Source organism: Diabrotica undecimpunctata, chromosome 8 (genome assembly GCF_040954645.1).
Source record: "Diabrotica undecimpunctata isolate CICGRU chromosome 8, icDiaUnde3, whole genome shotgun sequence".
Lineage (NCBI taxonomy): Eukaryota > Metazoa > Arthropoda > Insecta > Coleoptera > Chrysomelidae > Diabrotica > Diabrotica undecimpunctata.
The window spans coordinates 3300528-3319464 of NC_092810.1; the positions used below are offsets into that span (position 1 = coordinate 3300528).

General features: G+C 33.5%; 1 protein-coding gene across 1 annotated transcript in view; it reads left to right on the forward strand.

The window, feature by feature from the left end:
• Lrrk (Leucine-rich repeat kinase) overlaps positions 1-18937 on the forward strand; it is a 52379-nt gene that overhangs the window by 12938 nt on the left and 20504 nt on the right. Inside the window, 10 exon segments of the mRNA XM_072542343.1 lie at positions 4727-4886; positions 5011-5176; positions 5352-5467; positions 7589-7751; positions 8198-8329; positions 9852-10028; positions 10128-10325; positions 12939-13270; positions 17036-17354; positions 17854-18026. Coding sequence (XP_072398444.1) covers positions 4727-4886; positions 5011-5176; positions 5352-5467; positions 7589-7751; positions 8198-8329; positions 9852-10028; positions 10128-10325; positions 12939-13270; positions 17036-17354; positions 17854-18026 — 1936 coding nt within the window.

Sequence of the window (18937 nt, forward strand, 5' to 3'; positions counted from 1 at the left end):
GATAAGTGGAAGATCCAAGATGGTTAGTTTAAAAATAAGTGGTGCAAGGAGAGAAATAGTATAGGAAGTGGTGTTGCTCAGTAATTCTATCAGCGTTTCTTCTTCTTATAGGACATGGTCATTTTTATTCTTTCATCCCAGCTCTTGTGATCTTGTTGTCCAGCTGTCATACCATCTCTTCTAGTGGATTTTTTGTATTGAGTATTTTTGATCATTTCGCGATTCTTCCTGGGTACATTATCCTGGGTGTCGATATGACCTCTCCGCTAGCGGCGTCTTGCTCGTGTCCATCTTACCACATCTTGGAAAATAAATTTTTTTTAACGTATCCTCATTTCTTATTCTATCCCTCTTATGGAGAGAAATTCCTTTTATGGTTAGTAATACTTTCATTTCTGTAGTTGTTATCAACATTTCTGTAAGATACGTTTCAGCTTTTGTTTCCACTGCGTATATTATGTCGGGTCTCACATATGCCCAATATATATCCGAATATAGCGTTTAATTTTTCTTGAATTTAAAATTTTGGTGAGTTCTGTACCACATAACATTTCATAGACTGTAAACTACGTCTTATTTCCAAGTTTCCATGCAATTAATTTTGTCTGGGTGTAACTAAGATAAAATATTAGTATTTTACCTTGAAAGTAAACTGATACTATGAATACAGCTGTATACTCCTTCTCTCAAGTACCTAATATAGAGGTCTATATATCACATATTTCAGTAATTCGTCTTTCTTCTTCTTCTTCTTTTGGTGCCTATCCTTTGTGGATGTTGACAATCACGTTGGTCCATACAACTTTGTTGACATCTGCTCTAAATAGATGTATGGTAGTCATTCCCGCCCACTGTCTGATGTTCTTCAACCACGATGTCCTTCTGCGTCCTTGAAATATTTTGCCTTCTATCTTGCCTTGTAAAATTAGTTGAATTAGTTGATACTTCTCATTGCGCATCACATGCCCTAAGTGATTTCTGATTTTCATGATACGCATAATTTCCAGATCTTTATTCATACGTTGGATCACGGTGTTGTTTGTAACATGATAGATATAGGAAATTCTGAGCATGCGGCGGTAGCACCACATTTCGAAGACTTCTAATCGTTTGAATGTTGCCTCTGCCAAGGTCCAGGCTTCGACTCCATATAAAAGGGTAGAAAATACATATCATCTCAAAACTCGTGTTCTTATATCAATGTTCAGGTGCATATTACATAAAATCTTCCTGAGGCGATTGAAAACAGGGCCTTTTCTATACGACATCTTATTTTCTGTAAGCGGCCCCATTCCTTATGTAGGCTGCATCCAAGATATGTAATTTTGTCGACTATTTTCAAGCGTTCATCATTAGCTGCGAATTGATGCTGTATTACATCGTTTTTACTTACTACAAGAATTTTGGTCTTCTTACAGTTAAATTTCATGCCGTATCTGTCACAGACTTCCACTACACGGTCTTTTAATGTTTGCAGATCCTCCGCATTATCAGCAATCAAAACCGTATCATCCACATATCTTAAATTGTTTATGATTTCACCATTGATTTTTATACCTTCTCTTAAACCATCAATAGCTTCCCTGAACAGTATTTCCGAGTAAGTATTGAATAACGTCGGTGACAAAATGCAGCCCTGACGTACGGGGAGTTTTATCGTGAATTCTTGTGAGGTTTTGTTGTCTATTCGTACAGTTGCCCTTTGCTGTAAGTATAAATTTTTAATTAGGCGTAAATCTTTGTCATCAATACTAGATTCTTTCAGTATCTGAAATAATTTTTGATGTTGCACCTTGTCAAATGCTTTTTCAAAGTCTATAAAGCATGCGTAGACTTCGCAAGTTACGTCTCGAGCTGTTTGTATCAATACTTGTATGGAAAATAGGGCCTCTCGCGTTCCCAGTCCGCTTCTAAACCCCAACTGAACACTGCTAATGTTTTCTTCAAGTTTTCTATATATGCGAGAGTGAATAAGAAAGAAGGATTTTGAGTGCATGGCTCATTAAGCTTATAATTCTGTAATCAGAGCATCTGGTGGCATTTGCCTTTTTGGGCAGAGGGATGAAGGTGGAAACTAGCCAATCTGTAGGAAATTCTGCAGTTTCGTAGACTTTGTTCAGTAGACTCGTTAGGAGTTTGAGTTGGTTGTTTTCCAATAGTTTCAAAATTTCAGCTTGTATGTTATCAGATCCAGGTGCTTTGTTGGTTTTTAGTCTTTTTAGTGCATATGTTACTTCACTGAGCGTTATTTCTGGTCCTGAACATCCAGAAACACTGACTCTTCCTTGAATAATTCTTCCATGTATTGCCTCCATCTCTCTCATTTTCGTAGAGCAGATTGTTGTGCTCGTCTAGTATTAAGCTATGACTTCGTGATCCGTTTCCTCCCGGTAAGTTTTTGATCTTATTTTGTAGGTTAAAAGCTTTTTTCTTTTGTTCTATTCAAGAATTGTATTTCTATGCATTGATATTGTAGCCATGAATTCGTCTTTATCTGCTGCTTTTCTGTTCTTCAGGTTTTCAAGTATTTTTCGAACTTCCTGTACATTTATAATAAGTTCTTCATTTGTGGTAATTTGTGGTGTTTCCGGTTCTAGCGTCGTTTGTTCTTCCTCTGCATAGAGCTTTTTTAGGTAGTCAATCCACGTATCCTTTTCTATGTGTATTAATTATTGCAAATTACTAATATTTTGAGGTATAATAAAACTATTGTTTAGGACAACAATTTTAACATCAGTCTCCATCATACATAAATTTTTTTTTAAATAATAAATGCTATCGACTGGACTATAACACCTCTAACCAATCTTCCCCTTCTATTTAGCCGGGTATTGATTTTCATCCCCTATCCTAACAGCTGTTTCAATCTAATTTGGTCGAGCACTGCAGTAACCATGTGATTTTTTCCCCTATGTCAGTAGAATAGTTGTAGATGTTACAAAAAATGCTAGTTTTTAACCGTTTTTAAAATAGATGTGATATGGAAAGACGAAGGAAGAAAACGAGAAAGACTGATGTGGCCTTTGACGCGTGCGTATATTTCAATGACGATTTTCTACTGTTTAATTCCGATGTAGGCAAGTAAATATTTATTTCTTCGACCCCTTTTAGTATGTCTATTTTGGGATTTTGATATATTTAGGGCAGACTAAAGAGGGGGGCGTAACCGGTAGGAATAATACCTGCAATCCTTTGCTTAATCGTTATTAAAAGGGACAAAGTCTAAAACTGTTTGCTTCATTGCTTAATTTTTTTAATTGCACACAGTATTCGTATTCATCTACCTACAATATGTCAAAATAATTCAAATATCTGTCATATTTATGCATTAATTTGCATAATTTCTCGTTCAAACAATTCATAACATCTTCTTCAGATATGTTTGGTTTTTTCTTAACACAAGGCTTTTCACTTGAACCGGTACAAATTTAATACTAAACCACTCAAGTATTTGTCATTTTTTGTAAGCATTTTTTTGTGAATCATTCATTAACCCTTATACAAATCCTCGAGACCTCGAAAGAGCTTCGGTAAACCTTCTAATAGCAACGCTAAGTTCTATCTAATACCTAAAAGTTCACTTCTGTGCTCTTCCCAGTTTTATATTTATTTGTGGACATTTATGGGTGAAACTGAGTTATGGTTCAGAGGACAGTTCATCTACACCTCTAGCAGAGTGATTGCATCCCATTTTAAACCCTTTCGATTGATTTGTCGCTAGGAATTGTTCCACATTAATTTTCTACTCAATTTGGTTCTACAATTGATTGTGAAACTTATAGTTTTCTACAGTATTCCGCTACAATATTTCCTGTCCAATACCAAGAGATCAAATCTCTTAATATCCTTGTAGCTTTCTATCACTGACCTCCGAATTATTTTCGTTAGGTAAAGTACAGGGCAAGATATCAGTAGGAAGATGCTAGAACTCGTGGCTGAAAGACCTGAGATGGTTTGACCGCTCATCCGCAGAAATCTCTCCTGCAGCAGTTTCCAAAGCTGCATTTGCTATTTGGATCGCCAGCCTTCGCAAGGAGACTTACTCATCATTGAGTCTTACTCTGTCAAACGCTTTCTTTAGATAGACACAGAAATGTTGGTCTATTATGCTCTAGTGATTTCTCAGTAATTTGCTTTATAACGAATATTTTTGCAGTTTTGTTGGGTGGATCGAGTAGCTCGACAGAACTGTTGTCGGTCCCAAGCTCGGATAAAGGAGGAGGGATCTACAGCCAGATGGAACCAAATATGCTGCTTTCCGTATTATTCGGATATGTTTTTCGTCCAAAGTTTTTTCAACAGGCATCCTATTGTTACAATATCAGATTCGAAGGACCAATATTAAAGAGTGACATTAAAGATATTCGTTGTTTGTCTCAGCGTGATTAAAAAAAAAAGATAAATGTAAATTATTTGTTTACGGTTACAGTGTAAGACTTACACTGCAGTTAAAAATATTTAAACAACTGATTCAATTATCGCAAGTAATATATGAAAAATATTTTTAACACCAATGTTTTCTGATAAATATCCTTTCTTTATATATCAGTACTTTTGTGTCAATTATAGTATGATATAGGTTTGATTTTTATACAGATTGATGAAGTCTTAGTAAAATTTCTTTGAGTGGTTGTTGTTTTATCTTCATTGTTTTTTGTTTAACGAAATTTTGGAATTTCTTCGTTCCAGCACCGACAAAACTCCTCATTTTTATGTTTTGTTGTAGATGAGAAAGAGAAAGCAAGACTGGAAATACACGCTGCAATAAGAGACGCTGTTACGCAAGGGGATGCCAGTTCTGTTCAGCAATTGCTACTCTCTCTGCAGAACGATGCCGAACTCATTGTCAACATGGCTCCAAGTGGAGCTAACACTCTGTTATTTACGTAAGTCGGAAGTGCTAATTTTTTTGAGACTTTTGCTTCTCAACAATTAAAGACATTTTTAGATTTTTATATTGTAGACGTATATTGTAGATAACCATTTCATCGTTTTTTTTTTTTATTTTAGAGCTTGCCAAATAGGGAATAAAGAAATTGTCAAAATATTGCTGGATCAAGGAGCTGATGGTAGGTGTCACTCGGTGACCAAATACTCTCCTCTTTACATAGCCTGCTACAGTGGACACAGAGACATCGTTGAGTTGCTGCTGTTGAGGTTTCCCGAATTAGTTCATGTAAGTATAAATTAATTATACAAAAATTACTCGAATCCGGGATCGTTCTTTAATTTTAAAATCATTTTCATGGAACATTCTCTTGAAAAACTTGACTTAATCCATTCTATAGTTGAGTTAAAAAATGAAGAAGAATTAAAGACATTTTTATTGTACTATGTAACGTTCTTTTTAGATTCACACAGTAGAAAGATGGCTACCAATTCATGCGTGCTGTATAAACGGACACGTCAGTGTCTTAGAGCTTTTGTTTCATTTTCCGTATCCGACTCAAGTGCAGAAAAAGTACCGGTAAGTGTCTAAACATTTTTACGGTACTAATTTCAAGAAAAACACCGGTATACTCGCAAAAAAATATACTTTGTAATCCGATAAGAGATTATCTCCGTAGTAATTGGCGCCATTTTGTAAAATTATTGTAAAGGGTTGTCAACTTTGAAACATTAAAAATGACATATTTTTCTTTATTCCACTCTCACCTAAACTATGATTTAATCATATGGGGCAATTCAACAAATGCACTTCAAATCTTTAGAAAGCAAAAGAAGCTATCTAGATTTTAGCAGGGATTATCACCAAAATGGCGCTCGTTGGTCATTTTTTGTGACCGCGTCACCAAAATACTACGAAAACAATGCACAGATGAAGTTCAGTTGTCCACAAAAGTTTTACGGTTCAGAAAATAATGGGGGGAAGAGAAATAATTTTTTTTCTTTTTTTCGCAAATAAAAACAGTAAACTACAAATCCGTCAATTGCTGGCTGTACAATAAAGAGAAATTCCCAACAAGCTCAAATTCTATTCACACACAATCTTTCAAGGTCTACGAATATGGGTCCATCAGTTGCTGGACGAACCAAAATATCGTGAAGAACGGATGGTAGAATGTACAGAATGTAAAAAGTGGTGCTGTTTGAATGCGTAAATGTACGAGATGATTCCGAAGTAATTGGTGATGACAGCTGGAATTGCCCCTTTGTGTAGACGCAGCCACTAAGAAGTCTCACCCAAAAGGTTCCAAAACCAAGAAATTTTGTTCCTCAACCTCCTTAAAAAGTTCCTCATCAACAAGCAGCAAAACAAAAATGAAGCTTCAACTTCTTCAGGAAGAACAAGAACTCTTAGAGTATCAAGAAAAAAACGTGGTATCTTCCCATATTTCCGGCCTTTAATCCTAACAAACCTGACAAATTCAGATTAGTTTGGGATGCAGCAGCAACCGTACAGGGAATATCCTTAAATTCTATGTTATTAAAAGGAGATGACCAACTTGCTTTTCTATTAGGCGTCCTCCTACGATTTCGTGAAAGAAAGATTGGCTTTCCTAAAGTCATCAAGGAAATGTTTCTTCGTGTAGGTATAATAGAAGAAGATCAACATGCACAACGATTCTTGTGGCGCAATGGTACCTCTGATAATCCTTTGGAAGTTTATGTCATGACTGTGATGACCTTCGGGGCTACCTGCTCACCCAGTTGTGCACAGTTTGTTAAAAACGCTAATGCGAAGAAATTTAGCGTAGAATATCCTAGCGCTGTTGATTCCATAGTAAAGAATCATTATGTCGATGATCTCCTAGAATCAACAGACACTGAGGATGAAGCCATCCAATTAGCAAAAGAAATTGCCTTAATTCACGCCAGCGAAAATTATGAAATAAGAAACTGTAGATCAAACTCTGTAAAATAAATGGAAATCATGAACTCCACCCACGAAAATAACGAGGAAGTCGACCTAGATCTAGGAAACAATAAGAGCATGGAAAAGGTTTTAGGAATGTGGTGGGATTTAAACGGAGATAATTTTATTTTCTATTTAAAATGTAATAAAGGAAACAAAGATGTTTTAAGTGGATTAAAAAAGCCAATACAGCGAGAAATTTTACAAATCTTATTGTCTGTATATGACCCTTTTTTGATTTATGTGAAGATTCTTTTACAGGAAATATGGAGGAGTAACATTTCTTGGGATCAACCAATAACCAATGAACAGTTTCAAAAATGGCTTGTTTGGTTAAAACAGGTTCCAGAAATAGAGAAAGTTTCAATTCCAAGATAATTTCTTAATAAACTCGAAAACTGGAAGGATACCAATACGCAAATGCACATGTTTGTAGATGCCAGCGAATACGCAAGTGCTTGTGTGGCATATCTAAGAATAATGAAAAAAGATGTCATAGAGTGTACTTTGATTGGAGCGAAAACACATGTAGCACCATTAAAACCACAAACTATTCCTCGATTGGAACTTAATGGTGCGGTAATGGGTTTAAGGTTTGCTAAAAACCTGTGTCAACATCTTTCCATAACTGTGCACAACATTGTTTATTGGACAGATTCTTCAACGGTTTTAAGCTGGTTAAGAAATAAAGACCCTTATAAACTTTTCTTATAAAATATTTTTCGGTTTTAGTGATAAAAGTGATCAATGGGAATACCTAATGCCTTTCGACATTAACGAGCGAGATGCCACTGGACAAAACATACTGTATGTTGCTGCATTGTTAGGAAATAAGAAACTGATAGATATGATACTGTCTTTTAGGGTTAAAGCTACCAGAATAACTCCGTCTGATGTAAGTATTCGTAAAAATGTTATATAAAATAGTGTTACGTTTATTTAAACTGTAGAAATTGACTCAATATATCCAAAATTAGCCTTATATACCATACAACAATATTTTAGAAAACTGTGTAATTTTTTCGGAATTTACATATATAATAATTGTCCTTACAATACTTGAAGTTTTGTATCTAACGTCTGGTTGTCCATTTATAGACAGTTAGTATATGATATTTAGTTGCAACACTATGCGCTCTAAATTTTGTGTGTTAACACGTTCACTGCCAGTGTGTATCAAAGATGGTTTACATGGTTTACTCTGTTTTTGGGTTTAGAAAAAATGTTCTGCCTACAAAATAGCTATGTTTTTCACCAAGTTACTTTTGATATTGAAATAATAGATGTTATTAAGTAATTTATCTTTAGGAAACGCTCTAGATTATATTTTTTCTTATTTAGGACGACGATATTACCCCCAGTTCTGAAACGGCATCTATTGTAAGTCCTACACGTAGAAGAATATCAGATGGTATCATATCTATCATGTCCAGGCTCAATTTTTCCAGAGAAAATTCCTCAGAAACTTCAGAGGTAAGTAATACAGATTAATAGTGTTTTTTTAATAATTTATTTATAAGTCAAGTACAAATATTCCTCAAACCGTAATAGTTTGGTTAAAATGTTTACTAAAAAACTATTTTTTTCGATAGCTACGGCAACACTGGCCATTTATGTGTATCGCGAATAACAAAATTGATATTTAAACGTCTGTTTGACGTTTTCCAGGCACGCTTTAAAGACTTTTAAACCTTTTTCGGCACATTTAATGCGTTTCTGACGTTTTTTGACACTTTTAGATCGATGGTCCAATGGTTTTAGCGCTTTTCATGCGTTTTTTTCACTGTTATTTAGATTTTGTCAATACTCTGGACGATTTTAACACTGTTTCAATGATTTCTAGAAACAATTTTAACGTTTTGAGCCTTTTCGACGCTCTTCTGAAATTTTGAAATTTTTTCGTCGCTTTTCGAAGCTTTCCGGATACTTTTGGCTCTTTTCGACACTGTTTTTCAATGTTTTTCATAACTTTTCGTAACTTTTTTAATATTTTTAGCGCTTAATGCTTTAAAAACAATTTTAACGCTTTTTCAACTCCTATTTAACGTATTTTTCTTCACTTTTAATGCCGCTTCGAAGTTTTTCGACCATTTGTGTCTTTTCGAAGCTCTTCTAATGCTTTTTTGTAATTTTTCGCAGCTTTTGACGTCTATTCATCACTTCTGTAGACCTTTTCTTGCCAAGTTGTACCATTTTAAACTTTTTGGATGCCTTTGACACTTTTTTTTACCTTTTTTCGAGTCTTTGAAACCTTTTTAAATCTTCTGGCCACTTTTTGTTGTTTTTCAGCGCTTTGATGTCGTTTCTTTACTTTTAAAACCTTTTTGATGCTTTTGCAACGCTTTTTTTTATTCGACGCTATTTTGACACCCATTTGAACCTTTCGACCCTATTTTTCCCAACTTTTTTGTGCCGTTTCTACGGTTTTGATATTATATTGCGCTGTTAACGCTTTTATGAGCCGCTTTTGATTGCTTGGTCGTTTTTTTCAATGCTCTTGATATTTTTTCAACACATTTGGCATTTTTTCGAAAATTTTCATACCTTTTCGTAACTTTTAAAATTCTGTCTGCGTTTTCAAATGCTTTTAACGCTATTTCATATATGTTTTGGTGGTATAAGGCATGGGATAAATAATTTATCGCAGAAGCATTTATCAATAAGTTACGCCATAAGGTCGGCAATCGAACACACGTGGGTGTAGCCGAGTGTATGTCGGCAACCAGATATACATCCACGTGTCTTCGGTTGCCGTCTCGTTGGAGTTCTAACGTGACGGTTGAAAGGAATTCGTTAAAAAAACACAATTGGAACACAAAAACCTGGTGATTTTCAATACCCAGTGTCCTAGTGAATATACCTAAATTTACACTCACACCAATATTGGATATTCTTCTTCGCTGTAGTAAATAAAAAAATTTTGTGTACGTATTAACTGTATATTAACCAATATGCTGATTATTCACGCAAACTAAACAGTTTTTATTTGCTCTAGACTGACCCGAATACGAAAATGATTTGCCCCTTGAGGATCGACACTTATTGTAACAATAACACGGAAACAGCTCTGCATGCAGCAATAAAAGGAAAGCAGTACGACATAGTTCTGGCTCTGCTGAAGTCCGGAGCGAGCGCCAATTCGGTTATAAAGGCCTACCATGACATAAACGAGGTAAAACAAACAGAACATTTGATTTAATTCAATTAAATGAAAAATGTAACTAAAGTCAGTATATCGCTTCATAAATGATACGATTATTTGTGATTTCAGACTTTAACTTGTTGTTCTGTCGAAGATGATTCCAATTTTGGGCAGTCCACTGGTCTAGTAGAAGCATGTCGCAACAGAGACGTTCCTGTCGTTGATTTATTGTTGAAACATGGAGCTAGAGACGACGAATGCAAAGCCCTAGCGGTTGCCGTTGAAAACAACGACGAGACACTGATAGCCAAATTGCTCTCTACAAAGGTAAGTTTTTTTATGTTTTTTTCAATGATGTTGACACTTTTGTGATACGTTTTCCATTCTTTGACACATTTCGACGCTTTTAACGTCTTTTTGTCACGTTTGAAATCTTCTCTACTTGATTCCAATGTTCTTAACGCTATTACACCTCTTTTGTATTTTTTTGTTGTTTTCCAACGTTTTTTCGGTACTTTTAACAATGTCTTCAACATTTACTTAACCTTTCGATTCTAACCTAACGATTTTGAATGTTTCTTTTATTGTTTTGTCGCTTTTTAGATGCTTTCAAAGCTGTTTTGATAATTTTTAGATATTTTGGACATATTTTTGTGTTTCTAAAGCTCTTAACCTTTTTTGTCGATGTTTTTTGTAGCTATTCATTCAGCTAGGCAGTATTTCTAGGTTTTTGGTGCTGTTTTATCACGTGTTATGTTTGTTGGACCTTTTCTCCACCCGTTTTTTATACTTCTCTGTCGTTTTTTCAATGCGTTTTCAACGTTTCTGATCTTTTTATGAGCTTACGACGTTTTTTTTTCGAAATATCAACGTTTTTATGAACCCTTTTCGATTTTTTCTTCGATTTTGACGACTTTCGTTACTTCTTACGTTTTCTCAACGGTTTAGAAGCTGTTTCGAGGCTTTTAAACATCACTACATCTTCCAAACCATTTTTTGACGCTCTTCCAACTCTTTTGACTTTTTTTTCGCTGTTAAACCTATTTTTTTATTAGTATCTTCTATCACCTGTTCTTTCTATTTCTTCCGAAGCTTTTTCGATGCCCCTGCAACGTTTTTGGCATTTTTACAATGCTTTCGATACCGTTTTGACGCTTTTCAGTTACTTTTAGCGCTCTTAATGACTTGTTTCCAAAGTCTTTTTGGTACATTCAAAGTTTTTCGATACTTTTCTATGGCTTTTGAGGCTTTCTGTGAGTTTTTCAACGTTTTTTATGCTTTTTTCAGTGTTTTAGGTGTTTTTTGAAACTCTTGACGTTTCTGATCCTTTGACACCTTTTGATTATTTTAATTCTTTTTTTTTTTTTTCGCAGCCTTTTCAAATGCTTTAAGGTTTATGCAATTTTTTACGCGTTTTCGAAGGTTTTCACTTGTTTTTAAATATTTAAACCTTTTTTGATGCGTTTGGTGCATTATCTCCGTTCTTAATGCTTTTTTTCAGAGCTTCTAAGGCTTTTTTTTGTCAATTTTTGGAATCTCGACATCTTCCAAACTCTTTTTCGATGATCTTCCAACTACTTTATTTTTTTTTGTCGCTCTTAAACCTATTTTTTACTTTAGACGCTTCTATCACCTTTTCGTTTTCATGTTTCCATCTTCCAAAGATTTTTCGACGATCTTTCGACGTTTATGATGTTTTTTCGATGCTTTCGAAGCTATTATTACGGTTTTCAGCTACTTTTAACGCTTTTGGTAATGGCTATCGACGCGTTTCCAAAGCCTTTTTGGGCCTATCTTAACTTATATATTTTTCCGATGTTTTTGATTTTTTTCTTGATTCTTTTAAACTGTTTTAAATATTTTTGAGATGCTTTTAACGAGCCTACCTTTTTTTGACGCATTGTCAAAGACTTTTTTGGAGCATTTGAACCTTTGTCGATGCCTTTTTATCGTTTCTTTTACATTGTTTTTATTTTTACTACTTTTTATAGCATTTAGCTCTTCCTTAGTCCTTTAGGCGTTTTATTACATCCTTAATACTCTTCTTAGGTCTTTCTTAATCTTACCACATCTTCGAAACGCCATTTTGAAGCTCTTCCAACTATTTTAACCTTTTATTGTTGCTGTAAACTATTTGTTTACATTTGTCACTAGTGTTTCTAGCTTCTCCTATGCTTTTCCAACAGTTTTGACGTTTTTTAACATGCTTAAAACTTTTCTTGTCACTTTTTGGCATTTTTTCTAACTTTTTTGACACTTTTTTTATTCTTCCTTTTTATTATTACTTTTTTTAGCATTCAAAGGCTTCTTGGTGCTTTTGGTGCCGTCCTTTATACCCTTCTTAGACTTTTCTGAACCTTTCCTTCTCTTCGAAACGCCTTTTCGAAAATCTTCTAACTATTCTAACCTGGTTTGTCGCTTTAAACCATTTTGTTTATATGTCGCTTGTCTTTGTAGCTTTTTCCTATGCTTTTTCAACAATTATAACAGTTTTAGAAAGCTTTTCCTGGACTTGGATGCTGTTGGTGATTTTCCAAGGCTTTATTTTTTCTTCATTTTTATATCATAAGAGTTCAGTGTAGAGTACACCGGAAGTAGCCAGACTGGATTTAGAAATTGGTTAGAATAATGATTGTAATTTTTCTTTGTCCTCCTAAGTTTTAATATTAACGTAAAAACTAAAAAAACATTTTTAGCCGTAGAGTATGATAGCTAGATGGGGTGTCCGAGGATTGATATCAATTGCTTTGCTTGCACAGGTTCGAATTCTATCCAGAGCTTAATATTGTTTTTTATATTAAAAATTAAACTTAACAATAAGTAACTATGATAGCTAGAGCTATTTTGATAACAAAGACTCATTGTCTACGTAAGAAACGTGTTAATTTTATCATTTTCGTGACTATCTACAATTTAATACCAATTATGTACGTATTCTAGGCTCATCCGGACCCAGAGTACAAAATTAACAAGAAAGCCATGACGGAAAATGTCAATTCCTCGCAGTTTACAATATTCTCGAACGTAACTAACTTGACGTATTCGTCCTTGTTCCCGAACACCCCCACCATGATCAACTGGCATAATCAAAAGTGCAATTTAACGCAAATCAAAACGCAGTGGCTGATCGACGCAGCCCTACACCTCAATCCGAAGTTGAAGCAGAATCCCAGGAACTACGATATTTCTTTATACGCCATCACGAGGCTGGATCTGTCCAATAATAATTTGACTTCGGTACCCTTGGCGGTTTTCCAGCTATATTCCTTAAGGTAAGTTTAACAATAAGTAAGTCATCATCTCTGCGTTATTTTGTAACATTCTTCTGTCTGTATTATTCAAATATAATCTTAAACATCGTGCAGTTGTAACATTGGCATACTTCTTTGACCCTTGTCAATGTCAGCTGTCAATGTCAACTGTCAGTTGGTTGTATTTTCTCATCTGTCTTTTGGACTCATTTTCTGTGCTTTCGATGTTTTTGGACGCTTTTTAGTAGCTTTAGAATGATATCGACGCTTTTACAAACGGTTTCGACGTACTTAACGTATCATCTATTCTTTTTCAGCGAGTTCAACGTGTTTTTTACGCTTTTTCGATATGGTTGTGGCGTTTGTGACGTTTTCCGGGTACCTTCTTACGCTTTTAACGTTTATTAAGATGTCTTATCGTTTTTACACATCCTTATAAAGTTTTCGATGTTAACAACTACATATTTAACGAGTTTTCGGTGTTTCTTCTACGTTTTGACATTTTTTTGTTGCTTTTAAACCTTCCACAAAACTTCCGACGATTTTACCTATTTTTTACGCTGAACGTGTTTTTTAGACGCTTTTCCAACGAAGTTTCGACGCTTTTGGTCTCATTTTCTGCGCTTTCGATGTTTTTGGACGCTTTTTAGATGTTTTATGATTATTTCAACGCTTTTACAAACGGTTACCAAGCTTGACGTAACATCTATTCTTTTTCAGCGTGTTCAACGTGTTTTTTACGCTTTTTCTATGCTTTTTCGAAGTGGTTTTGGCGTTTGTGACGTTTTTCGGATACCCTTTTATGCTTTCAACGTTTTTGTTGTTGTCTATTCTTTTTCTATGCATTGAACTCGTTTTCGATGTTTCTTCTTAGTTCGATGACGTTTCAAAGGTTTTGATAAAGTTAAGACGCTCTTTCGATACCTATTCGATCATTTTGACATTATTTTGACGATAAAACAACGATTTTAACTCTTTGGGCATTTTTTCTTCTCATCTTCAACATATTGTGCACGCTTTCTCGAAGTTTTTCCAACGCTTTTGACGTTTTCGTGGCACATTTAAACTTTTGGTACTTTTTCAGCATGTCTATGAATTGTGAGTTGTTCCGGTAATCTAGTAGTTATGCCACCGGCAATACACATTTTCGAGATTTTAGAAACAACGAATTCCTTACATTTTATCTGGATTTTTAGAGAATGTCCAACCGTGGGCAAAATTTAAATAAGAAATTACCTATTTGGTACCATAATTACACCTATTTTTATAAATTTTACATATTTTTTACAAAATACTATTCTTTTTTAATCTTTGACCATTTTTTTTCCATTTCATAACTCTTATTTTCAAATTTACACATTTTGACTAATGTTTATAACAGTTTTAAACATACTTTTACACATTTTAAATAGTTAACACATTTCTATCAGATTTTTTGATTAATTGCCACATTGTACCAGTTTTTTTTTATCAATTTTGCAGTTTTCTGTACTTTTTACTTATTTGTCACACTTTTAATTTAATTTGACAAACATTTCTCCATTTGAAAAATTAAACACTGATTTTTTCAAATTTTTTTAGCCACTTTTACATGAAAATTAATTATTTTTCCAATTTGTATACAACTTCCTACAGTATACTTTACTTCCGCAAAATGTTTCCAAATTTTACAGACTGTTGTCCCCTTTTTGAATATTTTCTCACCATTTTTAACATATTTACCTCGCTTGTTGACATGTTTTTCACACGTTTTTACATTTTTTTCTGAAATTTCTACAAATTTTAAAAACTTTTCTACATTTTTCCAATTGTACATAATTCCCACACTTTTTCGCAACTGTTTACCACTTTTCACTATTTTTTACATTACAAATTTACATTTTCCTCACCTTTTTTTTCACATATTTTTTCATTTTATAGATTTTATCACTTTGTAACATTTTTTTCCTAATTTTTCCTACTTATCGACATTTTCCTCAATTTATGTTAGGCATTTTCTCCATTTTTACATCTTTCTATCTATTTTTACATATTTTGACCAACTTTTTACACTTTTCCCATTAATACACATTTTATCACTTTTTTAAATATCCCCTCCTCTTTTTTGACAGGTTTCCACAAATATTTACATTTTCCTCAATTTCTGTTAGGCATTTTCTGCACTTTTACATTTTTCCCCAATTTTTTACACTTTTCCACTATTTTTACATATTTTGACCAACTTTTTTACACTTTTCCCCATTAATACACATTTTATAACTTTTTTAATTTCCCCTCCTCTTTTTTGACAGGTTTCCACAATTATTTACATTTTCCTCAATTTATGTTAAGCATTTTCTGCATGTTTGCATTTTTCCCCAATTTTTACACTTTTCCACTATTTTTTACATATTTTGACCAACTTTTTTACAGTTTTCCCAATTAATACACATTTTATCACTTTTTTAACTTTCCCCTGGTCTTTTTTGACAGGTTTCCACAATTATTTACATTTTCTTCAATTTATGTTAGGCATTTTCTCCATTTTTCCCCAATTTTTTACACTTTTCCACTATTTTTTACATATTATGACCAACTTTTTTAAACTTTTCCCCATTAATACACATTTTATCTTTTTTTTTTAATTTCCCATTCTATTTTTTGACAGGTTTCCACAATTATTTACATTTTCCTCAATTTATGTTAGGCATTTTCTGCATTTTTACCTTTTTCCCCAATTTTTTACACTTTTCCACTATTTTTTACATATTTTGACTAACACTTTTCCCCATTAATTCACATTTTATTACTTTTTTAAATTTCCGCCCCCTTTTTTACAGGTTTCTACAATTATTTACGTTTTTCCCAACTATTCTACACATTTAAACACTTACATAAAAATCAATTATTTTTCCAATTTGTATACAACGTTCTACAGTATCCTTTACTTCCATAAAATGTTTCCAAATTTTACACTCTGTTGCCCCATTTTTGCATATTTTCTCCTCATTTTTTACTTATTTATTCCACTTGTTGACATGTTTTTCACCCGTTTTTACACTTTTTCTGAAATTTCTACGTATTTTAAAAGCTTTTCTACAATTTTCCAATTGTACATGATTCCCACACTCTTTCGCAATACCGATTTTCACTATTTTTCACATATTTTCCCCACCTTTTTTTATATATTTTTCCTATTTTGCAGCTATTATCATCTTGTAACAATTTTTTTCTAATTTTTATAATTATTGTCATTCTCCTTAACTCATTTTACGCATTTTCCCCATTTTTACGTTTTCCCCAATTTTTTTACACTTTTCCACTATTTTTTACATATTTTGCCCAACTCTTTTACAGTTTGTCACCATTATTATTACTTTTTTCAAATTTCCTCCCCCTTTTTTACAGTTTTTCAAAATTATTTACGTTTTCCCCCAACTTTTCTATACATTTTTCCAACTTTCACTGTTTTCTCTACTTTTTCACTATTTTTTACATATTTTCCCCTTTTTTACACCATCCTACCTGTCTAACCCAACCTTTCACTTACGTTTTAAGCTTTTTTGAAACTGTTTCGGCCTGAATGGCACTATACTTGTCAAAAAACACCGTTAACGCCAATTCTATGAATGTTATGAGGCTAAATATTGGAAGTGTTGTTTTGGTATATGCTATGCTCTCTACCAGATGCGTTTATATATGTTTAAATCTGATAAATTCTTAAAAGCTTTAAAGGACCTCACTCTATATCAGATAATGTTTTTGTTTAAAATCACAAAATATCTTTGCTGAAAATTTTCTTTGTAGATTCCTGAGTCTGGCTCAAAACAAAATCGAAAAACTGCCCATTCCCGTATCATCGCCGACGAAGAAGGGACACAAGCGAAAGCATTCGAACCCTTCGGACCAAAAGTACTCCTGCCCAGTGCTGGAAGAGCTCTACCTGCAGGACAACAGACTGGATCACATACCTGAAGCAATATTCAAACTGCCCTCGTTAGTCACTCTAGTCATATCGAACAATAAGTTACAGCAACTGCCCTACGAAATGTGGGTAGCGCCGAAGCTGAAGGAGATGAACGCCGCTTTTAATTTGATCCGGGAGCTACCGTCTAGCCCTCTAGAGGTAAGAATAGGACTTTTACAGAATCTACTTTCAAAGAACTTGTGAATTTTTAGTTTAAATGGGCAATAGTTACTTTTTGTTGCTTGTAATTTTTTGTTGCGTCGCTTTTGGAGCTTTTTCGACCCTTCCCTTTATTTTTAAGGCCTTTTACTATGCTTTTTCAACGTTTTTCTTTACTTTTGACGTTTTTTCGAGTTCTTTATCGTTCGTAACATTGCTTTTTCAACGATTTTGAAAGTTTTTCTAATGATTTTTACATTTTTTCTTTGTTGTATTTTCGACGCTTTTCAGATGCTTTTAAGTTTTTGACATTATTTTAAGCGTTTCCAATGCTTTTTCCATGCTATTGGCGCTTTTTCTACGCTTTTAATGTTGTATGATGTTTCTAAATTTTTTTTTTAACGCAAACATGCATTTCTTGAAATATGGCCAATCAGCGTCATTTAAATGTAATTCCACAGCCTACTCTAATTATAATCAAGAAATCTTTTATTTCCAGAGTAAAGAAGACCTAGATAAGATGAGCGTAAGTTCCAGCGACAGCCAGTTATCTAGCCACGCAGAACAAGATTCAGAATCTGAATTATCAGATTTCGATATCGAAACAAAATTAAATTTGAGTGACGATGGAGTGCAAGCAGTAAGATACCGAAAGAAGGAGAGATCTTACGTGTAAGTAGTAATTGATTTTTTCTTATTGACAGTTGTGGACGTCACTAACAAATTCATGGAAGCTTAATTACCGTAATTTATTAATTTATAACGGAAATTAAAAAAAAACCAAAACATTTTATTATTAAACTTTAAATAGAATTTTCTTTACAATAATATTTTTATTTTTAAAATTTGAATCACAAAAAACTTATCCAGCCACTATATACATTGTATATACTATCACAGAATAAGAATATTTTTTCGTGATTTAACTGTCAATTTGTCTGACATTGACAGATACAAAATTTAATTGTTGTGTACATAAGTACATATTTGAACTTTCTTGAGATATTTACAAGTTTTAATTCGTAATTTAACATGCCTAACGAGGCTCAAGAAAAATCTGAACACAATGGAATAATTGAAGCAAACTTTATTTCGACAATTCGTACTTACACTGACAGATTGAGAATATTACAAGATAGACTGAGGCAAATACATTTAGAAATGAGGAAAACAAAAGTTTCCATGATGGAAATAGAAGGGACACTGAAAGATATTGATGGTTTCCAAACAGAAAATATTCCAGATAATATTAATAATTAAATTTGGAGTTCATAGTAATGGCAGTTATAGAATAGATGAACTATGTATTATAATTTGTGATTCTAGTGTAAGTGATTTATGTAGTAATAAATAAATGTTTGTATAAAAATAAAACTTATTTCTCTCTCTTGTCGTTTCCTCATTGCTGAGGATCGTGATTTCCTACAATGCGGGCTGTCAATGTTCTCCATCTCTTGCGATTTTGGGCTGCTCTCATGGACTCAGAAAACTCATTTCACACTAGTTAAATTGTTCAATTTTCTTGTTTTACTATTTTAAACTTTATTTACATTTTTTTACAAGGTATTATACCTATTTAGCTT